The sequence below is a fragment of the Tauraco erythrolophus genome, chromosome 20 (genome assembly GCF_009769465.1).
Source record: "Tauraco erythrolophus isolate bTauEry1 chromosome 20, bTauEry1.pri, whole genome shotgun sequence".
NCBI classification, from domain to species: Eukaryota; Metazoa; Chordata; class Aves; order Musophagiformes; family Musophagidae; genus Tauraco; species Tauraco erythrolophus.
In genome coordinates, this window is record NC_141484.1 from 13,573,916 (window position 1) to 13,599,074 (window position 25,159).

Sequence of the window (25,159 nt, forward strand, 5' to 3'; positions counted from 1 at the left end):
GATGTGCAGAGTGAAAGGATGAGAGACAACAGACGTGTTGCAGCAATAGAAATTTTGATCAGGTATTAGGAAAAAAATTTCACCATTAGGGTGATCAGATATTAAAGAGGGATGCAGAGGGACTGAGGAATCTCCATTCTTGGAGATAATCAAAACTTTATTGGAAAACTTGATCCAACATTTGCCCTGCCTGCGCAGGAAGGTGGATCAAAGAAGATGAGATTCTTCCTGAATCGCACATTCTATCACACTGTTTAATTTTTTCAATAAACTACATGGCAACAAAAAATGTTGTCTCATTTGGGCAATATATCTGCTCTTCCACAGTGTTCTCTGCTGACGAGACCCTCCATAAAGTGCAGCCATGTCGTCAGACTCTGAGATGGCCATATTCGGGGAGGCAGCTCCCTACCTCCGAAAGTCAGAAAAGGAGAGAATCGAGGCCCAGAACAAGCCCTTTGATGCCAAGACTTCAGTCTTTGTGACCCATCCTAAAGAATCCTTTGTGAAAGGGACAATCCAGAGCAAAGAATCAGGGAAGGTCACTGTCAAGACTGAAGGTGGAGAGGTGGGTAAAATGCAAGATTTACAAACAGCATTAAATTCCCACTCTGAGATCTTAGCTGAAATGCATGTACCTTGCTTTTCTCTGACAGACTCTGACAGTAAAGGAAGATCAAATCTTCTCCATGAATCCTCCCAAGTATGACAAAATCGAGGACATGGCCATGATGACCCACCTCCACGAACCCGCTGTGCTGTACAACCTCAAAGAGCGTTATGCAGCCTGGATGATCTACGTAAGTACCAGCAGCAGTCTTCCTTTGGGCAGCTAGGAGCAACTGCTCTGCCAGGCTAAGCGGAAGCCAACGTGCTGTCTCCCTTCCTCGCAGACCTACTCGGGTCTCTTCTGCGTCACTGTCAACCCCTACAAGTGGCTGCCGGTGTACAACCCGGAGGTGGTGTTGGCCTACCGAGGCAAGAAGCGCCAGGAGGCCCCTCCACACATCTTCTCCATCTCTGACAACGCCTATCAGTTCATGCTGACAGGTGAGTGGCTCTCAGAGAAATTCTATCAAAAGGACATTTTAAAAATAATCACATAGTTTCCCTGATAAATGTACTGATCCTTTCTTAACACATCATTACAGTTGTACTTCAGTCAGAGAGTTAATCACTGCTAATTTAAACAGGATTTTTTCATGTCAGGATTTCTAAAAAGGAAGTATAGTACCAGAATTAGTGTGCCAGCAAAAACAAGAAGCCAAATAGACTAGGTGGAGCAAGGAATATAGTTATGTCTGTAAGGAAATAGTGAAAGTGAGCAGGGTATGAAATCCACATGAGATGCCAAAATTCTGTCTAATGACACGAAGTTAATACATCAAAGGGCTGCACGAAAAATTTGTATCACAAATGTTCAGATTTGTCTTGATAAAACTATGACATGAAAAAATGAAATAGAATTATATATTGCTGCTAGTTTTGTTTCCACCTTTTCATTCTTTTCTTTCTCTGTGTTATTGAGTTCAGAACTATTATTCATGCTCTGGATTCCTTTGTTGTGGGTTTTTACTATCCCTTTCTCAACTCTCTACATACAGTTTGTGTAGCAGAAAATTAAAAAAACAAAGCCAGAAAAAATTTACTGTATGCAGGAGAAAATGGACTGTAAAAAGTTTAATAGGGAAGAAACACATATCCCTTCAAGAGTTTTCATTGTTCACGGAAAAGCATTACTTTGCAAAGAACTTAATTTTTAAAAACTGTTACTAATAAGCAAAGGAAAAAGCATGCAGACATTTTTCTTGTCATAACTTCCAGTTACTGCATTAATTTTCAGTCTTTTTTGTTCTTCATCTACAAAGTCTATTTGTTTCTGCCTCTCTCACAGATCGCGAGAACCAGTCGATCCTGATCACGTACGTACCCTCCCTGCTCGGGTCCCTGCGGGGCTGCCCGGTGCCAGGGGACCTCCTGCCTGACCACACGCTCTCTGCTTCTCTCTCTGGTTTGGCAGCGGAGAATCTGGTGCAGGGAAGACTGTGAACACAAAGCGTGTCATCCAGTACTTTGCAACAATTGCAGCCAGCGGGGAGAAGAAGAAGGAGGAGCAATCAGGCAAAATGCAGGTAAAATAACGGACACTGGCTTGAATCAATGCTTTTCTCTGTTGCTGACATAGTTTTTGGAAAGGAAAACCAGCAATAATTATAATCCTGCAGGGAACGCTTGAGGATCAAATCATCAGCGCCAACCCACTGCTGGAGGCCTTTGGAAACGCCAAGACTGTGAGGAATGACAACTCCTCACGCTTTGTAAGTTCCTGATCAGAGAAGTTGACATTTACAGGTGAACAAGGATGTCAGAACAGAAGCTGTCACTTCTAAAGTGTCATGGTCAGATGACTGTGTTAATTTAATAAATATTTTCTTCATATTTTTTCAACTGAAAGCTATCTAACTAGACTATCTTATTAACAGTATAACTTTTAAAGTGTAGTGCAGCAAACAAATATTTATCCAGGAGGATCATTTAAATATGTATAAATATCTATATTATTTAATATTTAAAAAATTATATACACACATACTCGTGGTATCTGGCGTACAGACTGTAGATAAAAATGTATGTAAATTCATACAATGTAGAAGGACGGCAGGGAGAGAGGAAAAGACAGACAGACAGAATGGAAATTGCCTGCATCAGATCAGGAAAAACACGTCTTTCTGGTTTTTTAGACACAGAACTGGTCAGGTCTGTTAGTTTGACTGTTCAGATCTTGATACAAGTTGTCTGGGAAGCGATAGGGACAAAGATGTCTTCAAGACTTCCTATCAGAATCCAAACTACTGTATGACATGTCCTTTTGATCCTTTTAATGCCAAAAGTCTTTCATAAAATTTATTAGATAAGCTGTGAATGTCTCTGAGAAATAACAATAACAATACCAATCCACACTTTCAGCATAAAGTTCTGTGTTCTGGATGGGTTGCCCCTGTCCCCAAAACTCAGAAAATAACAACTGCCTTCTGTTTTTCCACAAGATCTGAAATAGTCATTTAACATTTACACCAGCAAAATCCACCTTCACCTTTAATCATAACCTGATTAAAAAATGAAGTCACTGCATCTTGGCTTTCTCTATATCCATCTGTTTGAATGGAGGCATAAATGACCTAATACAAGGCTTGCTTAGTGATTTTCTTGTTTCTGTGCATTCAGGGTTATCTGCTAAATGTTAATTAACTCGGCTCAGATATTTAATCTAGCATTATCAGTACAGAAAGTTTCCTGATTTATTTCTTTTGTTTTGTTTTGTTTTGTTTTCCTAAGAAAAACAAGAAAAAAAATCGAAACAACATCTAAGTTTAAATCGTGTCCTCTGTGTCCTTACAGTTTTAGTGAAATTTCAAAATGCCTTTTTTCTTTCCCTTCTAAAGGGCAAATTCATCCGAATCCACTTCGGAGCCACAGGCAAACTGGCTTCTGCTGACATTGAAACATGTAAGAGATCTCCTGACCTGATCACCTTCCTTCCTCATTTTCCACCTTAGTGTACTATCTCAGGCCTAACTCTGTCCTACTGTCTTCGCCAGATCTGCTGGAGAAGTCCAGAGTCACTTTCCAGCTCAAGGCGGAAAGAAGCTACCACATATTCTATCAGATCATGTCCAACAAGAAGCCAGAGCTAATTGGTAGGAAGAATGACTAACTTGGAGGCAGATCGCTGAACATTGGCTCACACTACTACCTTCTTGACTAAACTAAGCCTGCATGTCCCCTCTTCTTACTTTCAGACATGCTCCTCATTACCACCAACCCATATGACTATCACTTTGTGAGTCAGGGTGAAATCACTGTTGCCAGCATCAATGACCAGGAGGAGTTGATGGCTACAGATGTAAGTGACACAGAGCATATCGGTAGGGAGAAAGTTCCATTTAATGTTCTAGAGGTTTATTTGACTGATTCTGTTGCCAGAGTGCCATTGACATCCTGGGCTTCACTGCTGATGAAAAAACGGCCATCTACAAGCTGACAGGGGCTGTCATGCACTATGGCAACCTGAAGTTCAAGCAGAAGCAACGTGAGGAGCAGGCAGAGCCAGACGGCACAGAAGGTATTAACAAAATCTAGAATTCCCAATAACAAAAAGCTTATGTGGCTGGTAGCTGGCATTCAGGTATCTTGCTCCAATTTACTTTCATAAAGACATATATCGCAACTTCAATAATGCTCATGCTTCTAAATTTCCCTTCAATCTATCACAAGATTGCAGTGCTGAAACCTACAGCTACATCTTAGCTTACAGCTACTTACAGCTTACATCCAATTTCAATGATCACTTCTCCTCTGTCACTGTCTCCATCTCTCTTTGTGTATAGTTGCTGATAAAGCTGCCTATTTGATGGGTCTGAACTCAGCAGACCTGCTCAAAGCCCTCTGCTACCCCCGAGTCAAGGTTGGGAATGAATACGTGACCAAGGGTCAAACCGTGCAGCAGGTAACAACCAGCTGGTGACTGGGAACCTCTGACTTGATTTACTCTCTTGCTCTGGGTACTATTTTCCTTCTGCTCCGTTCTTTAATTTAGGTGAACAATTCAGTGGGTGCCCTGGCAAAAGCTGTCTATGAGAAGATGTTCCTGTGGATGGTTGTTCGCATCAACCAACAACTGGATACAAAGCAGCCCAGACAGTACTTCATTGGTGTCCTGGACATTGCTGGCTTCGAGATCTTTGATGCAAGTACCACAGAAATCTTTGCTATGGCTGCATTTAGTGCACTCAGAGAAGTTCTATAGACACTTAGGAAAGGTACCTGAGTACAAGCCAAGACTGGCAAACTAACAAGGTCTAATTTTTTTGTAAGGTCAATGGGAACATTTACATAACACAAGAAAAAAGAGCAATGTAAATTGTACATTGATAGGGACAAGATTACCAAAACTTTTTGGAATTTGGTTTAAAAATAAATTACGTGTATAAACATCATTCAGGAATCAAAGAGAAAAAAAAAACACCAACGTCTTTAAAAACAGTTAATGGCATGTTTAAAAATTAAAACGAAAATCTCTGTTTTATCTGCGCACTCCTGCATGGGATTCTGAGTGCACAGCAGAAAGCTATACAGACAGTTCTTCATCTTGAGAATGAGTAAATCTTGTCTTTACACTGAGCAGTTCAACAGCCTGGAGCAGCTGTGCATCAACTTCACCAATGAGAAACTGCAACAGTTCTTCAACCACCACATGTTCGTGCTGGAGCAGGAGGAGTACAAGAAGGAGGGAATTGAATGGGAATTCATTGACTTTGGGATGGACCTGGCTGCCTGCATTGAGCTCATTGAAAAAGTATGTTGATTACATCTCACATTTTGTTATTTCTTCTTTGTGACAGAATTTCAGGATTTTTCTTCAGCCTTATTTTTTCTGGCCCCAATGGTTCACAAATCTGCCTATTATTATTCATTTATGTTCCTGGCTATTTGTATTCAAAAAGTACCTTTTCATTTCAAATACTGTATGTATTCAAAAAGTAATTTCTAAGGACTTTTGTGATTAGGCTACAAATGAAGTACCTTTAGGTTACCCATTAACTACATTATTACATCTTTTTAAAAAATTAGCTATAATTTTGCTTGTTTGGCAATAGAAGAATGTATGTTTTCTAGTCTGCAAAGATGAAAGGTCTCTTTTCAGAAAACCGGACAAAATTTTCAGTATTATGATTTCAAGGTTAATATTGTGATTTCTGAAGCATAGAATCATAGAATCATAGAATGGTTTGGGTTGGAAGGGACCTCAGAGATCATCTAGTTCCAACCCCCTGCCATGGGCAGGGACACCTTCCACTACACCAGGTTGCTCAAAGCCCCATCCAACCTGGCCTTGAACACTGCCAGGGATGGGGCAGCCACAACTTCTCTGGGACACCTGTTCCAGTGCTTCATAGTGAAGAAACACAACTGCTAAGCAAAATCATAGCTGTACATAGAAAAAAAGTACTGCATAAACAGAGATAAATAAAATCATTATGAGATGACACCAGTTTTTGTAACATCCTCTTGTATAGGACTGAAAAGACAGATACCTCATCAAAAAATAAGATTTCAGGAAGTATGTGAAAGATCAGTTGATCTGCTGAATAAAGGTTAATTTCAGTAAGACAAATTTGTCTACACAAATTTACTTTGGGAAAGCATTAATGCAAAAAATAAAAATTTACTTTTGATTCATCAGAGTTTCCAAATTATTCAGAAAACTTTGTGTGATTATTATGAGTCTAACAGTTCTGAAATGCATTAGTTTCTGACACAAATTCATACTTCATCAAGAACTACATATGCAAAACTTAACAAAAATTTGATCCATTTTTGACCCCAAAATTTAATCTATATCTCAGTTTCCTGTGCCTTCCTGCAGTCTCCTTCTGAAGGTAGACATGAGTTTTATAACTGTTATTTTTTGCTGTTTCTCCCAGCCCATGGGCATCTTCTCCATCCTGGAAGAGGAGTGCATGTTCCCCAAGGCAACCGACACCTCTTTCAAGAACAAGCTCTATGACCAGCATCTGGGCAAGTCCAACAACTTCCAGAAGCCCAAGCCTGGCAAAGGCAAGGCTGAGGCCCACTTCTCCCTGGTACACTACGCTGGAACAGTGGACTACAACATCACTGGCTGGCTTGAGAAGAACAAGGACCCCCTAAATGAAACTGTCATTGGGCTTTATCAGAAATCATCTGTGAAGACACTGGCCTTACTTTTTGCCTCTGCTGGAGGAGAGGCAGGTCAGTTCTCTGAAATGTCATCTCTTCGGTGCATAGTGGTTCTGCAAAATTGTGGAATCATAAATGGACCACAAAACCATAAATGTTTCATTGTCTTTACTTTATCAGAGGCTAGTGGTGGTGGTAGTGGCAAGAAAGGTGGCAAGAAGAAGGGTTCTTCTTTCCAGACTGTCTCAGCTCTTTTTCGGGTAAGTAAAGACTTTATCTTTTCATCTATGCAAATTAGAATTAGACTGTGCTTTCAACTAGCTCAGCCAAAATAAAAAACAAAACCAAAACCAAAACCAAACAAACTACTTTTGTTCAGATCCTCATTAAAAAAATAAAATTTTATGAAATTAAAAATGACATCGTAAAGTCCTAAACTTACACTTTCAATGAACATGAATTTTCTCATAAAACTATGAAGTCTGCACTCTCTACCTCTCATTGAATTGATAGCAACTTTTTTTCTTATCCTAAAAGCTAACATTCAATGTTCAGAATCATAAGGGATTGAGCTATTGATTGAGGTATTATCAATTGATAATTTTCAACCCAGTGCATCTCCATTGATAGGTCTTTTATGCTAAGTTCAAAGAAGCTAAGAGTTTTTCTGTATTTCATATAAACACATCAAATCGTGGCCCCACAGGAGAACCTAAACAAGCTGATGACCAATCTACGGAGCACTCACCCCCACTTTGTCCGTTGCATCATCCCAAATGAAACAAAAACACCTGGTAAGACACTCAAGCAGAAAAAGAACTTCCTCTGACACAATCATGTCCCTCTGTGTTGGAAACTGGTCTTCATTTATGCTCTGAATTTCCAGGTGCCATGGAGCATGAATTGGTACTTCACCAGCTGCGGTGTAACGGTGTGCTGGAAGGCATCAGAATTTGCAGGAAAGGTTTCCCCAGCAGAGTCCTGTATGCTGACTTCAAACAGAGGTGAGAGCTATGAAATGAAGAGGTAAGTCAGGTGTTCTCATTGATTGCTGTTCATCAAACAGCCAAACTTTGCCAGTGTTTCTGAATATGGAATCACAATTGAGCTGCACAAGCCAATGCTTACAAGAATAAAAAATGCAGGTTGGGACATGGCTACAACACTTTCTCAGACAAAAATTACAAACTCGGATATAGGGCTTTGGCCATTGTATCAGCTGCATGTTTCAGGGGAAGATGCTTTCTTCCTATAAACAGTGGCAACGTTCCTCTCTAGCAATTTTCTACAGTACAGTTTAAGTGAAAAAGATATTGGACTGAAATTGCTGGAGATCAGTGTCCTCTTTTCATGTATGACTGATCACCTAAAGATAGTAAAATTTTCCTTAGTTTTGTTATCTGATTAGGACTTCATTATAACTGTATGTCTAAACAAGGGATGAAATTCCAACTTCCTCAGCCTGATTCTGCTGCAAAGACTGCTGTTAATTTCAATAAACAGGATGATCTTAGGACTTGAGTTTGCCTTCATGTTTCCTCTCATTCCACAGATACAAAGTGCTTAATGCCAGTGCTATCCCAGAGGGACAGTTCATTGATAGCAAGAAGGCTTCTGAGAAGCTTCTGGGGTCAATCGATGTGGACCACACACAGTACAAATTTGGTCACACCAAGGTACAAATGCTAATTGACTGATGTACTGTGCTTGCAATACCTGACAGTTATGTGCTGCAACGTTCCCTTTCTCAAGGTGTTCTTCAAAGCTGGGCTGCTGGGACTCCTGGAGGAGATGAGGGATGAGAAGCTGGCACAGCTCATCACCCGCACACAGGCCAGGTGCAGGGGCTTCCTGATGAGAGTGGAGTACCAGAGAATGGTGGAGAGGAGGTAGACATTTCTCATCTTCAGCTGAAGTCACTGTACTTGGGGGAAAGTGTTGACATTCGTCATATTGAAAATATTCAATGTACATTTTAATTATGCTTCAGGGAGTCCATCTTTTGCATCCAGTACAATATTCGTGCCTTCATGAATGTGAAGCACTGGCCCTGGATGAAGCTGTTCTTCAAGATCAAGCCCTTGCTGAAGAGTGCAGAATCTGAGAAGGAGATGGCCAACATGAAAGAAGAGTTTGAGAAAACCAAGGAAGAGCTTGCAAAGTCTGAGGCAAAGAGGAAGGAGCTGGAGGAGAAAATGGTTTCTTTGCTGCAGGAGAAAAACGATCTGCAGCTCCAAGTGCAGGCTGTGAGTATCACCTTTTATTTCCCACTCAGAAAAGGAGTCTAAATTCAGACTGCTCTTCTACAAGCAGAAAGTCAGACTGTAGATGACCAGATGTCAGATATTTGTTGAATTATGCATCACATTGACTGTGAAGTTGAAGAAACTGGTGTCTCACAGTAGCTTGGTGAGCCCTCTGACATCCAGTGTGAAGAGGCAGGGAGCTCCAAGAGTCAGTTCTCTTGCTTTCTGAGGAGGAAGCCATCTATAGCTAGCCAAGATGAAGTACTCAGGACAGGATTGCACCTGAACCCCCAACACTTTTTGAGCAGGTGAGTCCTCCAGGCAGTAGTTCTGTCTCACCAGGTTTAATACACTTTGCACATTAAATGTAACTTAGAATTCAAATTGATGCTTGTAAATTCAGCCGCTTAGTAACTAATGGATAATTGTTCATTCAGGAAGTGGGAAATAATGACTTGAAATTTCTCCTCAGTCTAAAAAGAAATTAATCCACATCTCCTGCTTCTGAACAAAATCTTATCTCCCATAGTTGTTCTATGGTGTTTTACTATGCTCAAAAGTGCTCAATATTCCCTGAACAGATAGTCCCTGATACAGCCAGATGCTGAATCTCCCTAGTGAAATGGCTGAGTCCTGCCCACCCTGCTTTAATCCATAACTCTTAAATTCAAAATATGTACCAATTTGGAGATCATATGTATGTGTCATTTCTGGGTAGGCACTTCATATATCTGTATTATTTAGACATAATTTACAGGAAGGCTGGGGAGGGACTTTTTACAAGCGTGTCCACTGATAGGACAAGGGGAAATGGGTTTAAGTTGAAGGAGAACAGATTTAGATTAGATTTTAGGAAGAAATTCTTCAGTACGAGGCCGGTAAGACTTTGGAATAAATTGCCCAGAGAAGTTGTGGATGCCCCCTCCCTGGAGGTGTTCAAGGCCAGGTTGGACGGAGCCTTGAGTAGCCTGGTCTAGTTGAGAGGCGTCCCTGGCCATGACAGGGAGGCTGGATTAGATGATCTCTGAGATCCCTTCCTGCCTATGCCATTCTGTGATTCTATGATTCTGTGATAATTCAGTACAGCGCAGAATAACAACGCAGATGAGTAGTCAAGCAAAATATTTGATTTCTGAGTACTGTAGTGACTTTCATCTGCAAGCTGATTTTTAGTCATATGTTATGTGGTAGATTTGTTATTAACAATATCCCATGAACCTCGTAGGCATATCAAATTAAAAAAAAAATTATTTAAATATATACCCCAATAGCATTGGATATTCAAAGCCCACCTTACCAAGCAATTCTAAATTACTCATTAAATTATGGAAAGCATTGAAATTACCAAATATATTAGTCATGTTTTCACTGGTTACATAGTGATTTGAGCCTTCAGTTAGAAAATGGGAAACCTTTGGATTTTTCTTCTGTCTAAAAGAAAAAGATAGACACAGATTTTGATCTTCTTACTTATAAAGGTGTCTGTCAATTAAACTCAAATGAAATACCAAAGTTCAAAGGAACAGAAGGCCAGCTGATATTAGCATTGAAACTCCAGACGGGCAGGCTGGAAATACAAGAAGTATGCAGATTCTTTTAAAGTCAATACCTCTGTAGTATGTGCAGGAATTCTAATGAATGTAGACGAGAGATATTCTTCTTTATCTAACAGTTATTCTTTTGAGAATAATAAATCCTTTACGTCCCCAAATAACACTGGGTTCAGCATCAACTTCAAAAGGGAAGCCACTGATTACCGTGTGTCAAGGAAAGAGCCTGCAAGTCTATTCCATTGAAAAATTAGTAAGAGTAACTTTTTGTGGTACCTGTAAGTGCATGAGGTATTCTCACAACTACTAATTCTAAGAGACATTATTGAGAGAGCTATAAAAAACAGAAGTAATTACAAACTGAAAACTTCCATAACTATTTCCCAGACAGAAAAAAAAACAACATAGTTCAGCTGAGTGTAAGGACTATTTCAGAAAAGGCTGTTACATGTGTCAATTTAGCATAGATAAAAGATAAAGAAGATATATTATAAACAAAGAAAATCGGTATCTCCCCAATAGGAAGCAGACAGCTTGGCTGATGCTGAGGAAAGATGTGACCAGCTCATCAAAACCAAAATCCAACTGGAAGCCAAAATTAAGGAGGTCACTGAAAGGGCTGAAGATGAAGAAGAAATTAATGCTGAGCTGACAGCCAAGAAGAGGAAACTGGAGGATGAATGTTCAGAGCTGAAGAAAGATATTGATGACCTTGAGTTAACACTGGCCAAGGTTGAGAAGGAAAAACATGCCACGGAAAACAAGGTATGAGGCAGAACCTGTCACTCATGCTTCAGAAAAGAGCACTGTGCTGCTACTGGACTTCTGTAGCTGCTTCCTTTCTTCTCCTTTCTTCTCAAAGGTGAAAAACCTCACAGAGGAGATGGCAGCCCTGGATGAGACCATTGCCAAGCTGACAAAAGAAAAGAAAGCCCTCCAAGAGGCCCATCAGCAGACACTGGACGACCTGCAGGCAGAAGAGGACAAAGTCAATACGCTGACCAAAGCGAAGACCAAGCTGGAGCAGCAAGTGGACGATGTAAGCACGATTGCCCAGAAGAACAGGACAGGTATGGAGTTAGACCTGGCTGGCAGAGCACTGATGTCTTGTTCTGTTTAGTTGGAAGGGTCCCTGGAGCAAGAGAAGAAACTGCGCATGGACCTTGAGAGAGCTAAGAGGAAACTGGAAGGAGACCTGAAGCTGGCCCATGACAGCATAATGGATTTGGAAAACGATAAGCAGCAGCTGGATGAGAAACTAAAGAAGTAAGTGTGGCCGTGGGGCACCTGAACATTGGGCTGGTGCACTTGTCTTTTATCTTTGAACTCTAACATGGTTTGCTTTGCTTTGCCCAAAGGAAAGACTTTGAAATCAGCCAGATCCAGAGCAAAATCGAGGATGAACAAGCCCTGGGCATGCAGTTACAGAAGAAGATCAAGGAGCTGCAGGCAAGTCTCTGTTCCTCCCCCTCTCTCACTCAGTCTCAGGTTCGGAAGGAGGAGGGCCTGGGTGTGAAGGGTCCCTAATGTTCCCCAGGCTCGTATAGAGGAACTGGAGGAGGAAATTGAGGCTGAACGAACCTCTCGGGCAAAAGCAGAGAAGCATCGTGCTGACCTCTCGAGGGAGCTCGAGGAGATCAGCGAGCGCCTGGAAGAAGCAGGAGGGGCTACCGCAGCTCAGATCGATATGAACAAGAAGCGCGAGGCAGAATTTCAGAAGATGCGCCGCGACCTCGAAGAGGCCACGCTGCAGCACGAAGCCACGGCTGCCGCCCTGCGGAAGAAGCACGCGGACAGCACAGCTGAGCTTGGGGAGCAGATCGACAACCTGCAACGAGTGAAGCAGAAGCTGGAGAAGGAGAAGAGTGAGCTGAAGATGGAGATTGATGACTTGGCCAGTAACATGGAGTCTGTCTCCAAAGCCAAGGTACACCAATACCTTATAGTGTCATCGACTCAGTGGAATTCTATACAACTTCTTGCACCTGCTAGTATTCAGAGTGTGAATGGTTAAACCCTCCCCTTTTGTATGTTGACACACAGGCAAACCTGGAGAAGATGTGTCGCACTTTGGAAGATCAGTTAAGTGAGATTAAGACAAAAGAAGAAGAGCATCAGCGTATGATCAATGACCTCAACGCTCAAAGAGCTCGTCTGCAGACAGAATCAGGTAAGACATACACAGCTCAGATGTGCAAATGAATAATGTCAGAGTTAGTGCAGAAATGACCCTTCTGGGCACATGGTCTGTTCAACATGTTTTGTCTCCCCTGTAATGAGAAATGCATGAAATGGGATCATAAGCTTCTGCAAGGTCTGCTAACTACCTAGTTTTACAGCCCTAAATGTCCACAATATTGTCATCAATGTCAATCAAAGGCACGTGTATCTGCAAACTTTCCTAGGTGAATATTCACGTCAGGTGGAGGAGAAGGACGCTTTGGTTTCTCAGCTGTCAAGAGGCAAGCAGGCATTCACCCAACAGATTGAGGAACTCAAGAGGCACTTAGAGGAAGAGATAAAGGTGAGAAGGCTTTCCATATTTCCTCTTATCCATTAGATTACTCCTCTCTAAAAGACATTTCAGACAGGTAACTACAGAACTATCATGATGAGACAGGCAAAAAAAACACTTGTGTAAATCAGTGCAAGTCTTCTCATGTTAGCTTTTCCCTGGCTTTTATTCTTTTTTTTTTTTTTTTTGTCAATCCCTTCTTTCCTTATTTAACACATTATTGTCATTCTGCATAGAAGAATAATCTAGTGTCCATAACATTTCGGTCAAGACATTTCCCAGGATATTTCCATTCATTGTCCTAGTACTATTGTTGCTGCAGGCCAAGAGTGCCCTGGCCCACGCCTTGCAGTCTGCTCGCCACGACTGTGACTTGCTCCGGGAACAATATGAGGAGGAGCAGGAAGCCAAGGGGGAGCTGCAGCGTGCCCTGTCCAAGGCCAACAGCGAAGTGGCCCAGTGGAGAACCAAATACGAGACAGATGCCATTCAGCGCACGGAGGAGCTGGAGGAGGCCAAGTATGTGGTGATAAGATGTGAAGAAGCCAGGGGGGACTGAAAAATCAAAAGTGAAATTGGAGAAGACACATCAAGATATTCTGAGGAAAAAGTCATGGATTTGCTTTATAGAAGGGTAACTGAAAGTGGGAACATGTATCCTGTAGAAGGTTTAGTGGTTTAATACAGGCAAAGGCCAAGAAGAGCATAAATGTAGCCCTTTACTCTGTATGGCTGCAGATTACAAAAAGATTAAGCATGCTCTTGTCAAAAGCACACTGCTTCCTCAGTGCTAACTGTGAGCCGTGCTTACCACCTCCCAGGAAGAAGCTGGCACAGCGCCTGCAGGATGCAGAGGAACACGTTGAAGCCGTCAATGCCAAATGTGCCTCCCTGGAAAAGACAAAGCAGAGGCTGCAGAATGAAGTGGAGGACCTGATGATTGATGTGGAGCGATCCAATGCTGCCTGCGCAGCCCTGGATAAGAAGCAGAAGAACTTTGACAAGGTCTTTTGGGCTCCAGCCCTGGGCTTCCTGGGCAGAGCATCCCCTCCTGATTGCCACATCCATACTGAGACCCTGTTTCTCTTCAGATCCTGGCAGAGTGGAAGCAGAAGTATGAGGAAACGCAGGCTGAGCTGGAAGCCTCCCAGAAGGAGTCTCGCTCTCTCAGCACGGAGCTGTTTAAGATGAAGAATGCCTATGAGGAGTCCTTGGACCACCTGGAAACGCTGAAGCGTGAGAACAAGAACTTGCAACGTAAGTCCCTGGCCCTCTGCTCCTGGCAGGGCTTTCTCACAACCCACCACTACCCACCACTCTACACGGGTCTGTGCCTGCAGGTCTGCAAAGTTGCCCATCACCTTGGTGTGTCAGGGCCCTTCCCGTCCATCTTTGTGTCTGACCATGCCATTGGTCTTTGTTCCCACAGAGGAGATTGCTGACCTCACAGAGCAGATTGCTGAGGGAGGAAAGGCGATTCATGAGCTGGAGAAAGTCAAGAAACAGATTGAGCAGGAGAAATCTGAAATCCAGGCTGCTCTGGAGGAAGCTGAGGTACATGCCGGTAATCATTGTTTTCCAGAGAAGGGTACTGAGGAGCAGTGGGAGAGACAAAAGGTTGGGACTGTCAAGGAATTTCAAGGCCACAGTTTCCACATCATTCAGAGCAAAATAGTCCTATTTTTCTGTGTATGAGGTAGTTCGGAAGAAAATAGCTGTAGGAAAAAATCCTTTTATTGACATGGCATTTCTCTCTTATTCAGGCCTCCCTGGAACATGAAGAGGGGAAGATCCTGCGCCTCCAACTTGAGCTCAACCAGGTGAAGTCTGAGATTGACAGGAAGATAGCAGAGAAAGATGAAGAGATTGACCAGCTGAAGAGAAACCACCTCCGAGTTGTGGAGTCCATGCAGAGCACCCTGGATGCTGAGATCAGGAGCAGGAATGAAGCCCTGCGGCTGAAGAAGAAGATGGAGGGAGACCTGAATGAAATGGAGATCCAGCTGAGCCATGCCAACCGCCAGGCTGCAGAGGCACAAAAGAACCTGAGGAACACACAGGCAGTGCTCAAGGTATGGGACAAGGAAACAAGTGCTCACTGGTTTTCAAAAAGCTAAAAAATTTCCTGTTCTATAACTGTATCTGTTTTACATTGATGTGAAAATAGGAAGTAAGAAAATAGGAAAAATACACCTCATAATACGTCTTGTCTCTCTTACTAGGACACCCAGATACACCTGGATGATGCTCTCAGGACACAGGAGGACCTGAAGGAGCAGGTGGCCATGGTGGAGCGCAGAGCAAACCTGCTGCAGGCTGAAGTTGAAGAGCTCCGGGCAGCCCTGGAGCAGACAGAGCGGTCGAGGAAAATGGCTGAGCAGGAGCTTCTGGATGCAAGTGAGCGAGTTCAGCTTCTCCACACCCAGGTAAGTTCTAAGGTTGAGTAGATGTATCTACAGTTCTTAAAGAACTGAAATAATAATCAAGTCTATTTTCCTTTTTTAATAGCTGTATTTCACAGAATCTTCAGCAGTCTACCTTTAACCATTAATCAGCAGTGCATGTTCTTCATATAAAACATTAATTAAACCTTAAATAAAAATAAGCAATTTGTTTTTACTAAATGTGGTGTAAAGCTGCTGGAGAAAACACTGCAGTTTTTCTTCAACAGAACACCAGCTTGATCAACACCAAGAAGAAGCTGGAAACAGACATTGCCCAAATTCAGAGTGAAATGGAGGATACGATCCAGGAAGCCCGCAATGCTGAAGAGAAGGCCAAGAAGGCCATCACAGATGTGAGTTGGGGACTCCTTTCACCACCGATAGTGGATGCATTCTCCCCCTAAATGTCTCCAGCCCCAAAATGGCTTTGATCCTTTGCTTTCCAGGCAGCCATGATGGCAGAAGAGCTGAAGAAGGAGCAGGACACCAGTGCTCACCTGGAGAGGATGAAGAAGAACCTGGACCAGACGGTGAAGGACCTGCAGCACCGTCTCGATGAAGCCGAGCAGTTGGCTCTGAAGGGAGGCAAGAAGCAAATCCAGAAGCTGGAGGCCAGAGTGCGTAGGGCTTTTATTTGGGCACGACTGAGCATGTCACATAAATAACCACCAGGGAAGCTCCAAAGATGGGCTTCTTGTTGCAGGTGCGGGAGCTGGAAGGGGAGGTGGATGCTGAGCAGAAGCGCAGCGCTGAAGCCGTGAAGGGTGTGCGCAAGTACGAGAGGAGAGTGAAGGAGCTGACCTACCAGGTAAGGCAGGAGGCCTCCTTGGGCTGACAAAGTTTTCTCACAGCAAGTCCAATTTTGCACACACCATCCCCAAGGGGAATTATTGACCTCACATAGTGATAAATCAATAATTCACTCTCTGTCCTCTTTGCCAACCACTCTAGTCTGAGGAAGACCGGAAGAATATTCTCAGGCTGCAGGATCTGGTGGACAAGCTGCAAATGAAGGTGAAATCCTACAAGAGACAAGCTGAGGAGGCTGTAAGTATTGTTTGGAGAATGGGGAAGTGTTGCTTTCTGTAGGTGTCCCGCAGGTGCTGAGGAGATGAATATCAGAAATTTGGAAAATGCCAATTATCAACGATCTAGGGGTTTAGGGGTTTTGTCATCTAGATAAATCCCTCTGAAACACGAGCACCAAACAAGTTGGAGAATAAGTACACAAATGACAAATCTGAGTGATGAAATAACTCCTCAAGAGTGGCAGCATACTGGTGAAGCTTCTCATAGTGGGGTCCTGAATAAGGGAGGATGAGGAGGTCTGTTTGAAGCTTACATGTAAACAGTGTGGGGTGGGGGATGGAGGCTTGTGCCTTCCCCAGGGAAGAGCCGCAGCCCTGTAAGGCCGAGGTGCAGGAGGAGCCAAACCCCTGCCCTGGGCTCCTCACCACCGACTCCCTCTGCCCGCACAGGAGGAGCTGTCCAATGTCAACCTCTCCAAGTTCCGCAAGATCCAGCACGAGCTGGAGGAAGCCGAGGAGCGGGCTGACATTGCAGAGTCGCAGGTCAACAAGCTCCGAGTGAAGAGCCGGGAGTTTCACAGCACAAAGATCGGCGAGGAAGAGTGAGGCTGCCATGAGGCAGCAAAGTGACATGAGGGATGTACAAAATGTGAACCTTTTGGTCACTTTCTGCTGCAATGAGTCTTTGTACCCATGTCAGTGTCTAGAGAATAAAGACTGTAGATTCCTTTGCATACACAGCAGAAGCAGTGCTTGCGTTGTTAGAAACCAATTCTGTAGCTATCTAACTTTTGGTTGTTTTCAAATAATTACTTTTCAGGAGTAAGCTCCAGAAATTAATTTATTTTCCGGGGTAAGATTGACAAACCGTACTACTCCATTTATTGTAACACTTAGAGCTGTCAAATCAAACAACATGTTTTGCACTACACAACAGTGTTTTCTAGCAATGGAATTGTAATTTAAATTTTGAATTAGTTTCTGTAGGAAGAGGAATTGTAAACCTGTATTTTACAAGGTTTACAAGGGTACATATCAAAAGGAAGTGGTTTTGATCATTTAAAACTAGAAATGAGAACAACTCTTGGAAAATGACAGCATGAAAGAGATCTTCAAGCCTGGCACTCTGAGAATACAGGGAAACACTAAACATGGTAGCTCCACACTGCCAAACAGTGTGTCCTGTCTGCCTTTTGCAGCAATGGATGAGTTTTGTGGTGTGAGTGAACTGAACATTGGGTGGAAGAAGAAGCCAACAGTCACTGACTTTTTTTTCATCCCACATGGGGTAACAGTGCAGACAGTTAAAATAAGAATATAATGTGTGGGCAGAACAAAAATGAGGAAAAGCTGACCATGAGAAAGAGCTTCCAGGCAGAAACGATGGCTCCAGCCCCAGCCATTCTCATCAGCGCTAGGGGGCTGCGCAGTCTGAGCAGACAGAAAGTCTGGATACCACTGGTACCTCCACCCTGAATCAAAGAGCACTGTATCCACTGGGAGATCATAATGACACTCACATTAGTGCTTCATTAATCTGAAACAGGTATTTAACAGAGGCAACTGCCTAATTACCTGCACAGGAAACAGCAGGGCATCTTAAAATGTGGAGCAGCCATTCTGGCAGCACTGGTGTGTTGCACAGCTGCTAAGGGCAGATTCTACTAGCAGATGTCAGGAATGGCCAAGGAGACTTGGCTCTCTTTCACTACAGGGACACTTAGGGCTCCCTCGACACTCCTGGCTAGCTCTGCACCACTTCATTTCCAGGGAGTACTTCAAGAAGCTGTGAAGTTGCTGGGGAAGGGACCTGGAATTATTGGAGGAGAGGAGACAGCAGGAAGGAAACCTTTTGCACTGACCACAGCGGTCAGTGTGTTTGCAGCAACAGCATTCAGGATTGGGAGGTCCTCCCTCTCCAAAGCACGCTGAGGTTTACACCCAAGGAATCCTCCCATGTTATAACTAAATATGGAAGTACTTTGCTAGGCAGCTGCTAAATATATTTAAGGAAAAGATGACACCCTGTGTTGACTCTTATGTCACTGTAAGTCATGCTCTTGAGAGACAGCATCTTTATGTGTGAAGCTGTGAAAGCTGCAGCAATGCCAGTGATATCTGGGCACCAAAGAAGGGAAACCACCTCTCTCCTCTCTCTCTTCTTTCTTTCCAGACAAAACCTTTGTTTCCACACCTTGAAAGGAAGCAAAAGGATTTTGTCTGGACTAAAGCACATATTTCTTAACAAACAAACGACACCAAACACAAAACTTGAGTCAGTGTATTGCAACCGTGGCTCAGCACTATGAGGAAACGCAGGCTGAGTGTGGAGTGTGCTTCTCAAGTGTGGAGAAGCACTTCTAGCTCCATGGGTACCTTTTTCAACTTGCTGACTTACCAGCAAATATTGGAACAACTTTGAGGACCATATTTTGATGCCTAAAATCCCTGTTCCACTTGGACAATATTACAATGACCATCCAAAATAAACAACTTGACCTGACTGTGGAAGAACCATGATGCACTTGAAGCACTTGAAAATGCTGGGGCTCATCTCTCACCTGCAAGAAATTATGGCTTGAGAATTTGTTCCTAAAAGCTCAGCTGATGAAAGTGAACTTTGCAGGTTCTTTAAATGACAACACCTTGGTCTGATTATCTACTTTGAACTGCATGTGTGTGAAATGAAGTCCCACACATTGCATTGGGCTGACCTGGCCTTGCCACTGTCCATCCCAGAAAGCATGACCAGAGACTTCTTGGAATCAGAGTGGAACATTAGTGGGAAGGGTAAGGAAAACTAATTTCTCCTCACTTTGTGATTCACTGCCTTAGATGGAGGACAGGAGTCGTTTTCCACTGACACACTATTTCTGGAGTCAGAGTGCTTGTGACCTGAAGAAGTGCTGATGCAAAGGTAACTGATCTTGGGGAAAAACATGATTACTATCAGACACATCTTGTCATAATAATGTTCGTCATCGCTGTTCTCCAAGTTCTTCTAAGCTATACGCTCAGGACCCAGAAACATTGCCTTGACCAAAAAGTGCATTTCTCCCCAGTGACAGAAAAGGAGAGGGACAGCGAGTGAAGCAGAGAAAGTAAGCGATACAGGGAGTGAAGGGGGAAAAAGTAAGTGAGAAAGGGAGTGAAGGGGAGAAAGTAAGCAAGAAGCAGGGGATGGAGAAGGAGAGAAGGTGGTGGGGTGGAGGGAGGAGAGAGATTGAGAGAAAGAGCAAAGAATGAGTGAGGTGAGTGAGAAAGGAAGAAAGGATGGAAGGAAGGCAGGAAGAAAGAAAGGATGGATCAAGCGAACATCATCTAGCTTTTGTATCTGACCTTGGACTTCCAGTCTGCTGCTTTTGATCTTCTGTGAGAGCATTTGCTAGTTACAACATCAGCCCTCTTCAAGTAGTTGGGTCATAGTGCAGGTAGCTGCCATTCCTAGGTGCAGAATAGTGGCTTCAGTGGCCAAAGGTGTGATGACAAGAACACAGGGATGCAGGGAACTCGCTTGGGAGTGACTGTAACTGCTGTACCTATGATCTGGAAGGGGAATCCACACTGCTCTTGTGAACCCACAGCTCATCCACCCATTTCATGCCCATTGCCTTAATTCCTCAATGCTTGTCTCACTGGGTAAAAGAGTGTCTTGGGAAACAGATCCGTTTTCTGAATGTCTGCTTTGTCCTGGCACTGCAGAAGGGCCTGAGCCTCCTCACACCCCGAGTCCTTGTGAGCAATGTTACCTAAAGAAATGTCTGAAAACACTGAAGGGAGGGGCACCTTGGGAAAGCAGAGGTACTGGTGGGGACTGGTAGGGTGAGTAGAGTGTGGGACGCTCCTGGGATATCTGAGAGGGTTTACACATTGGGCATCGCATGACATACTACTACTTTGCAACCTGGTAATGCTTTTAGATACAGAGACCCTAAACATGATGGTCTCCATAGGAGAGACACTAGTCAGTGAAAACAGTATTAGAATTTCAGCTAGGCAGGAAGTTTTCCCATTCTTAAGTGCTCTTGGAAATGTTCAGAATTTCCTCCTCTCTTGGTGTGTGAAATTACAGTATTAGAAAACACATTTTAGTATTTGTCCCATCCTAAAAGACACTTGCCTTGGGTAGACAAAAATCAAGCATTAATGAAGGATTGACTACGTCCATGCTTCCACATAGCAATATGGAATCACTGAAATCAAACAAGGAAACACTTAGAATCATAGAATCATAGAATGGTTTGGGTTGGAAGAGACCTTAAAGTTCACCTAGTTCCAAATCCCCTGCCACAGGCAAGGACACCTTCCACTAGACCAGGTTGCTCGAAGCCTCATCCAACCCGGCCTTGAACACTTCCAGGGAAGGGGCAGCCACAACTTCTTTGGGCAACCTGTTCCAGTGTTTCACCACCCTCATTGTAAAAAATTTCTTCCTTATATCTAATCTAAATCTCCCCTCTTCCAGTTTAAAGCCACTGCCCCTTGTCCTATCACTACATGTCCTTGTAAAAAGTCCCTCTCCAGCTTTCTCGTAGGCCCCCTTCAGGTACTGGAAGGCTGCTAGAAGATCACTCAGTGCCTTCTCTTCCCCAAAGTGAACAACCCCAACTCTCTCAGCCTGTCTTCATAGCAGAGGTGCTCCAGCCCTTGGATCATCTTTGTGGCCCTCTGTTCATCCTTAGGATGAACGCGGAGAAAATTTGTTTTTCCTAGGGGTGATTTCAGATTGCGGATGAACCCTCATGGAAATCAGGGGAAATGGGCATGAAAAAAGATAATACAAGATAATCCACAACAGTTCTGTATGTAACTGCATGCACCTTACTCTGTTTTCAGGAGATGTTCTGGGGTTCAAACTGATGTTTGGATCACAAGTAAGTTGTGACAGTACCTAAGAAAAGTACAGCCACAGCTCAGACAAAGGAGCTGTGTTTCTTCCATTCACAGCATTCAAAAGCAAGGCATCAAAACCGTATTAGTCAGCTGACATTACGGCACCTCTGTTATCTGTCAGAGATTGCAACTGATCAACATGTCCTCAGACCTTTTCTGGGGGAGTAGTCACTTTCTCAAGCTATACTATGCTAGTAACCCTGATTTACCTTAGCCTCAAATCCTTCTCCTTCTTCAACTCTTTCTACCACCTGTTGTCTCTCTTTTTGCCTGTTCTACCCAGAGACCACCCAGCCTTCTCGCCCCACTCACCTGCTCTGTAACAGGAGCTCCTCAGCTGCTTTGGTGAGTGATGGAAAGGGCATCATGAATGTCATGTCCTCATCCAGTACCCACTCTCCAGTTCTCTTCCATTGATGCTTGCTGGAAAGACAGGAGGAGCCTAAGCAACTGGGCAACTTTGACATAAATTCAGCACTTGCCCAGGTATTATTTTTTACCTTTTTCTCCACTTCTCAATTAAGTGGTACTGAGCTATCTTTGGAGTTACAGTTGCTCTCTTCCTGCTCTTTCTTCTGAAAGATATCGTAAGTGTAAAACATTGTCCATACTTATGTGGCAGACTTCTCTATGCCATTAAGCTAAAATACATCACAAATACATCATAAAAATTAACGTTGGAGCAGAATCAAGAGAGTACAATTAGGAGACAGGAAGATCTTCACAGTCCCTCCATGCTTTGGAGCATGGATTAGGGCAATCTTCACAAGTAACTTCTAGCTCCAGAAATGCTAGCTTACCTTCGCCGTATCATGAAGAGCCAAAATTGCCCTCCACCCACTCTGTATGTCTTCCTCTGAATATTTTTATGTTTCTGGTAGTTCTGTTCATCAATCTGTTTTCCTCAATAATCAATTAATACCTCTAATCTTATCTTATGCTCATTATGTTTTTTTTAAAAAACTACACAGCGCACCACCAAGACTGTGGAATAGACAGTTCCTTCAGGGAACATTAAAAGCATGCATTTCACTAGTCAACAGGACAAAGAGAGGTTTTAAGAAGGAATACGTGTCCTACCATCTCCAGAGTCCAGTGCCCAGCTACATCTTAGTGTTGGGAAGTGTTGGGATGAGAAGTCTTGCTCTGACCGATCAGTGTTTCAGCAATTCTGTTTCTTCGGCGCTAACATTCCTGGGAGCTCTCGTTTTACACAGAGGGCAGCAGAAATGCTGCTGTGGCAGAGGCTGGGCATTCCCTGTCAGACAGTTCATCAGGGGTCCACAGGGTGCATTGATCCCTCCAGCATGCCCTGCTCATACTGAGAGCATGGCCAACAACAGCATTTGCAAGCTGCAAATCCCATGGGGAATGTTTCTCAAACAAAGTGTTGTACAGAATAATCCATATGTTTATAACGGTCACTTTATTTTTTTTCCTGGAGATCTTGATAGTTTTAGTTCTTTCTGAACCACAGTTTAGTCTTTTTTCTGACAAGATGTGTATCTAGTACAAAGATGCAAGTACTAATACAAGTGTGAAGACAAAAAGATATTGTTCATAGTGGGGGAGTAAAATTGCTTCTGTGAGTAAGGTTGGCAATGGCTGTCTGAAGACATATCAACTCTTATGCAGATCATTCAAAGACATCTACTCTGCTGTGATAGCAAAGGTGCTGCACCACAAGTAATTTTTATCAATGTGATTAAGAGAAAAGTGATTTTTAAATGAAAGCAGCTTGTGGAGCTAGCTGTAGATTACCAAAAACCCCATGGGAGTTGCTTGTCAGTTGTTTGGTTGCAGTGAAGATTTTGAGAGCATTTGAAAAGCCAACAGATAATCAGGTTGTAGAAAGAGAACAAAAGAAAATAAGACCTCTCCAGAAAAGCTGATTTTTCACTACAGAGCCGTTAGGGATATTCCCACTCTTTTTTTATACAAGAGGTTTTGGAATAAGTAGAAGAGTAACTTCACCAGGAATAGATGATGCTCACCTGATATTGCTAAAGGAATTAAAATCTGAAGAAACTGAATTGTTTTCTAGGGCATACAAACAGTGCTTAAAGCAATGCAAGAGTAGCATAAATAGCACATATAATATCAGGCTTTAAGAGGGACTCACAAGTGAATCTGAGAATACATCCCAGCATGTGTGATTTCTATATCAACAGATACTGCTAAAAAAGGAAGAAAGAAAACACACTGCATAAGTATCAGCACAGCTTTTGTAGAATAAAGGCCAGCAAGTGTGAGCAAAAAGGTGTCTGCATCAATGCTGAGTGCCTCAATGCTCACACTGAAGCAGTGCTAAGACTACCCTGCTCCACTATCACTGCATGTATTGATAGGCACCTGCATTCAAGTGGGGCATTGTCAACATGATCTCATCATAAGAACCTCAAATGTAGAACAGCAAACACAGCGTTTCAGAATGCAATGTAAAAGTGGCCGGAGGGTCACTGTGAAGGTGCCCTTAGATGTGGTAAAAACAAAATTGCACTTCTCTGATTCACTAGTAAGCCTCCAAATCCATGCAAGCTGGCCTTGCGGCTTGCATGTTCTTCAGTACTGGCACACTGACTTTCAAGAAGCTCTTATTTCTCTCCCTTTTCTGCCACTAAGGCAAACATACAAATCAGAGCAGTGCAGGGCATAGAAGAAGGTCATCATTAGTCAGTTCTCTCTGGAAGTATGCCTCTGCCAGAAAAATTTAGTGGAAGCAACATGAGGTTACTGTCACCTCTCTGGTTGAGGCCAGATCCACTTCAGTGCAGAGCTATGCCTGTTTAGATTCAAAAAATTTAAAAAGATTATCAAGGAAAACAGAATTGTCCATTGATGGCAGCTCATCTTCCCTCTATTCAGATGAGAAAGATTTGTCCAGACAATTGTTACATTCATTCCAGGCCTAAGATCCTTCTATCTGCCCAGGACAGTAAGAGTCAATGTAGGCAGTTGTGAAGAAGTTCAAAGTAGAAGGAGATATGAGAGATAGTCATCTTCTTTTTAACAAAATTATTTTTGTCAGTTCCTTTAATCAGTTTATGTGCAGTATCAGAAACAGCTGTGTTTCTCAATATAGGAGGGCAGAGCTTGAGATAAGAATTTGTTTAAACAATATTGTTACAAAAGCACCTCATAATCATCAGCATTAATCAATCTTGAGTGCGAATCAGTCCCAAATATTTTCAAATCAATGTTACTAACATTATCAGGGATTTCTGTCCTGATAAGCACATGGAAAAGATTGGCACGAATGGGTTCCCAGAAGAACAACTTCAGAAAAGATGTAGGTATAAGTAGCCCAGAAAGAAAGAAAAAAAAAAGAAAAGAAAAAAAAAAAAAGGACAGAGTCCACACTGAGAAGTGTGGAGTACAATAAGAAATCAAAATCATCTGCATCTTAAGAAAGGAATTAAAACAGAAAGCACATTTAAAAAAAAAAAAAAAATCAAAACAAAACAAAACCAAAAAAACAACTAGAGAATTAGATTCCCTATGAAATGAAATCAGGCAGAAATTAAAGATAAGTTAGTACAGCCTCTGGGTTGAAGGGCAGCATAAGCTTGCAGTGCCAAATGACTTTCTGATACCAAGGAAAAGTTTGTTGAACACAGTGCAGTCACAGCACAAATTTGCTATACAATTCCTACAACCAGACAGCATTACCACAAAAGACCTGGGAGAGAAAAACCCATGGGATACCCACACAGGCATGGCCAAAGGATGTGATTTCTAGTTCACAGATGTGTGAATGGAGCAG

General features: G+C 42.8%; 1 protein-coding gene across 1 annotated transcript; it reads left to right on the plus strand.

Moving 5' to 3' along the window:
- Positions 1 to 364: 364 nt before the first annotated feature.
- LOC104369738 (myosin heavy chain, skeletal muscle, adult) lies at positions 365 to 17,109 on the plus strand. The gene is made up of 38 exons (XM_086624280.1): positions 365 to 568; positions 657 to 800; positions 894 to 1,050; positions 1,895 to 1,922; positions 2,021 to 2,132; positions 2,226 to 2,318; positions 3,444 to 3,507; positions 3,600 to 3,698; positions 3,801 to 3,904; positions 3,985 to 4,123; positions 4,389 to 4,507; positions 4,598 to 4,747; positions 5,186 to 5,356; positions 6,486 to 6,792; positions 6,901 to 6,980; positions 7,427 to 7,514; positions 7,607 to 7,724; positions 8,273 to 8,396; positions 8,473 to 8,609; positions 8,711 to 8,966; positions 11,039 to 11,281; positions 11,379 to 11,555; positions 11,637 to 11,782; positions 11,875 to 11,965; positions 12,054 to 12,443; positions 12,560 to 12,686; positions 12,922 to 13,040; positions 13,354 to 13,550; positions 13,853 to 14,036; positions 14,123 to 14,288; positions 14,461 to 14,585; positions 14,795 to 15,103; positions 15,254 to 15,457; positions 15,703 to 15,828; positions 15,922 to 16,092; positions 16,179 to 16,283; positions 16,427 to 16,522; positions 16,954 to 17,109. Exons 1-38 carry the CDS (start codon positions 365 to 367, stop codon positions 17,107 to 17,109), a joined length of 5,826 nt encoding a protein of 1,941 aa, XP_086480406.1.
- The last annotated feature ends 8,050 nt before the right edge of the window (positions 17,110 to 25,159 follow it).

Excerpts from the sequence above, each read along its gene's own strand:
- LOC104369738 (XM_086624280.1), top strand. The coding sequence starts at position 365 with ATGTCGTCAGACTCTGAGATGGCCATATTCGGGGAGGCAGCTCCCTAC. Across the intron at positions 8,967-11,038 it reads TGCAGCTCCAAGTGCAGGCT|GAAGCAGACAGCTTGGCTGA; the intron begins GTGAGTATCACC and ends TCTCCCCAATAG. Across the intron at positions 16,093-16,178 it reads TCCAGAAGCTGGAGGCCAGA|GTGCGGGAGCTGGAAGGGGA; the intron begins GTGCGTAGGGCT and ends TTCTTGTTGCAG.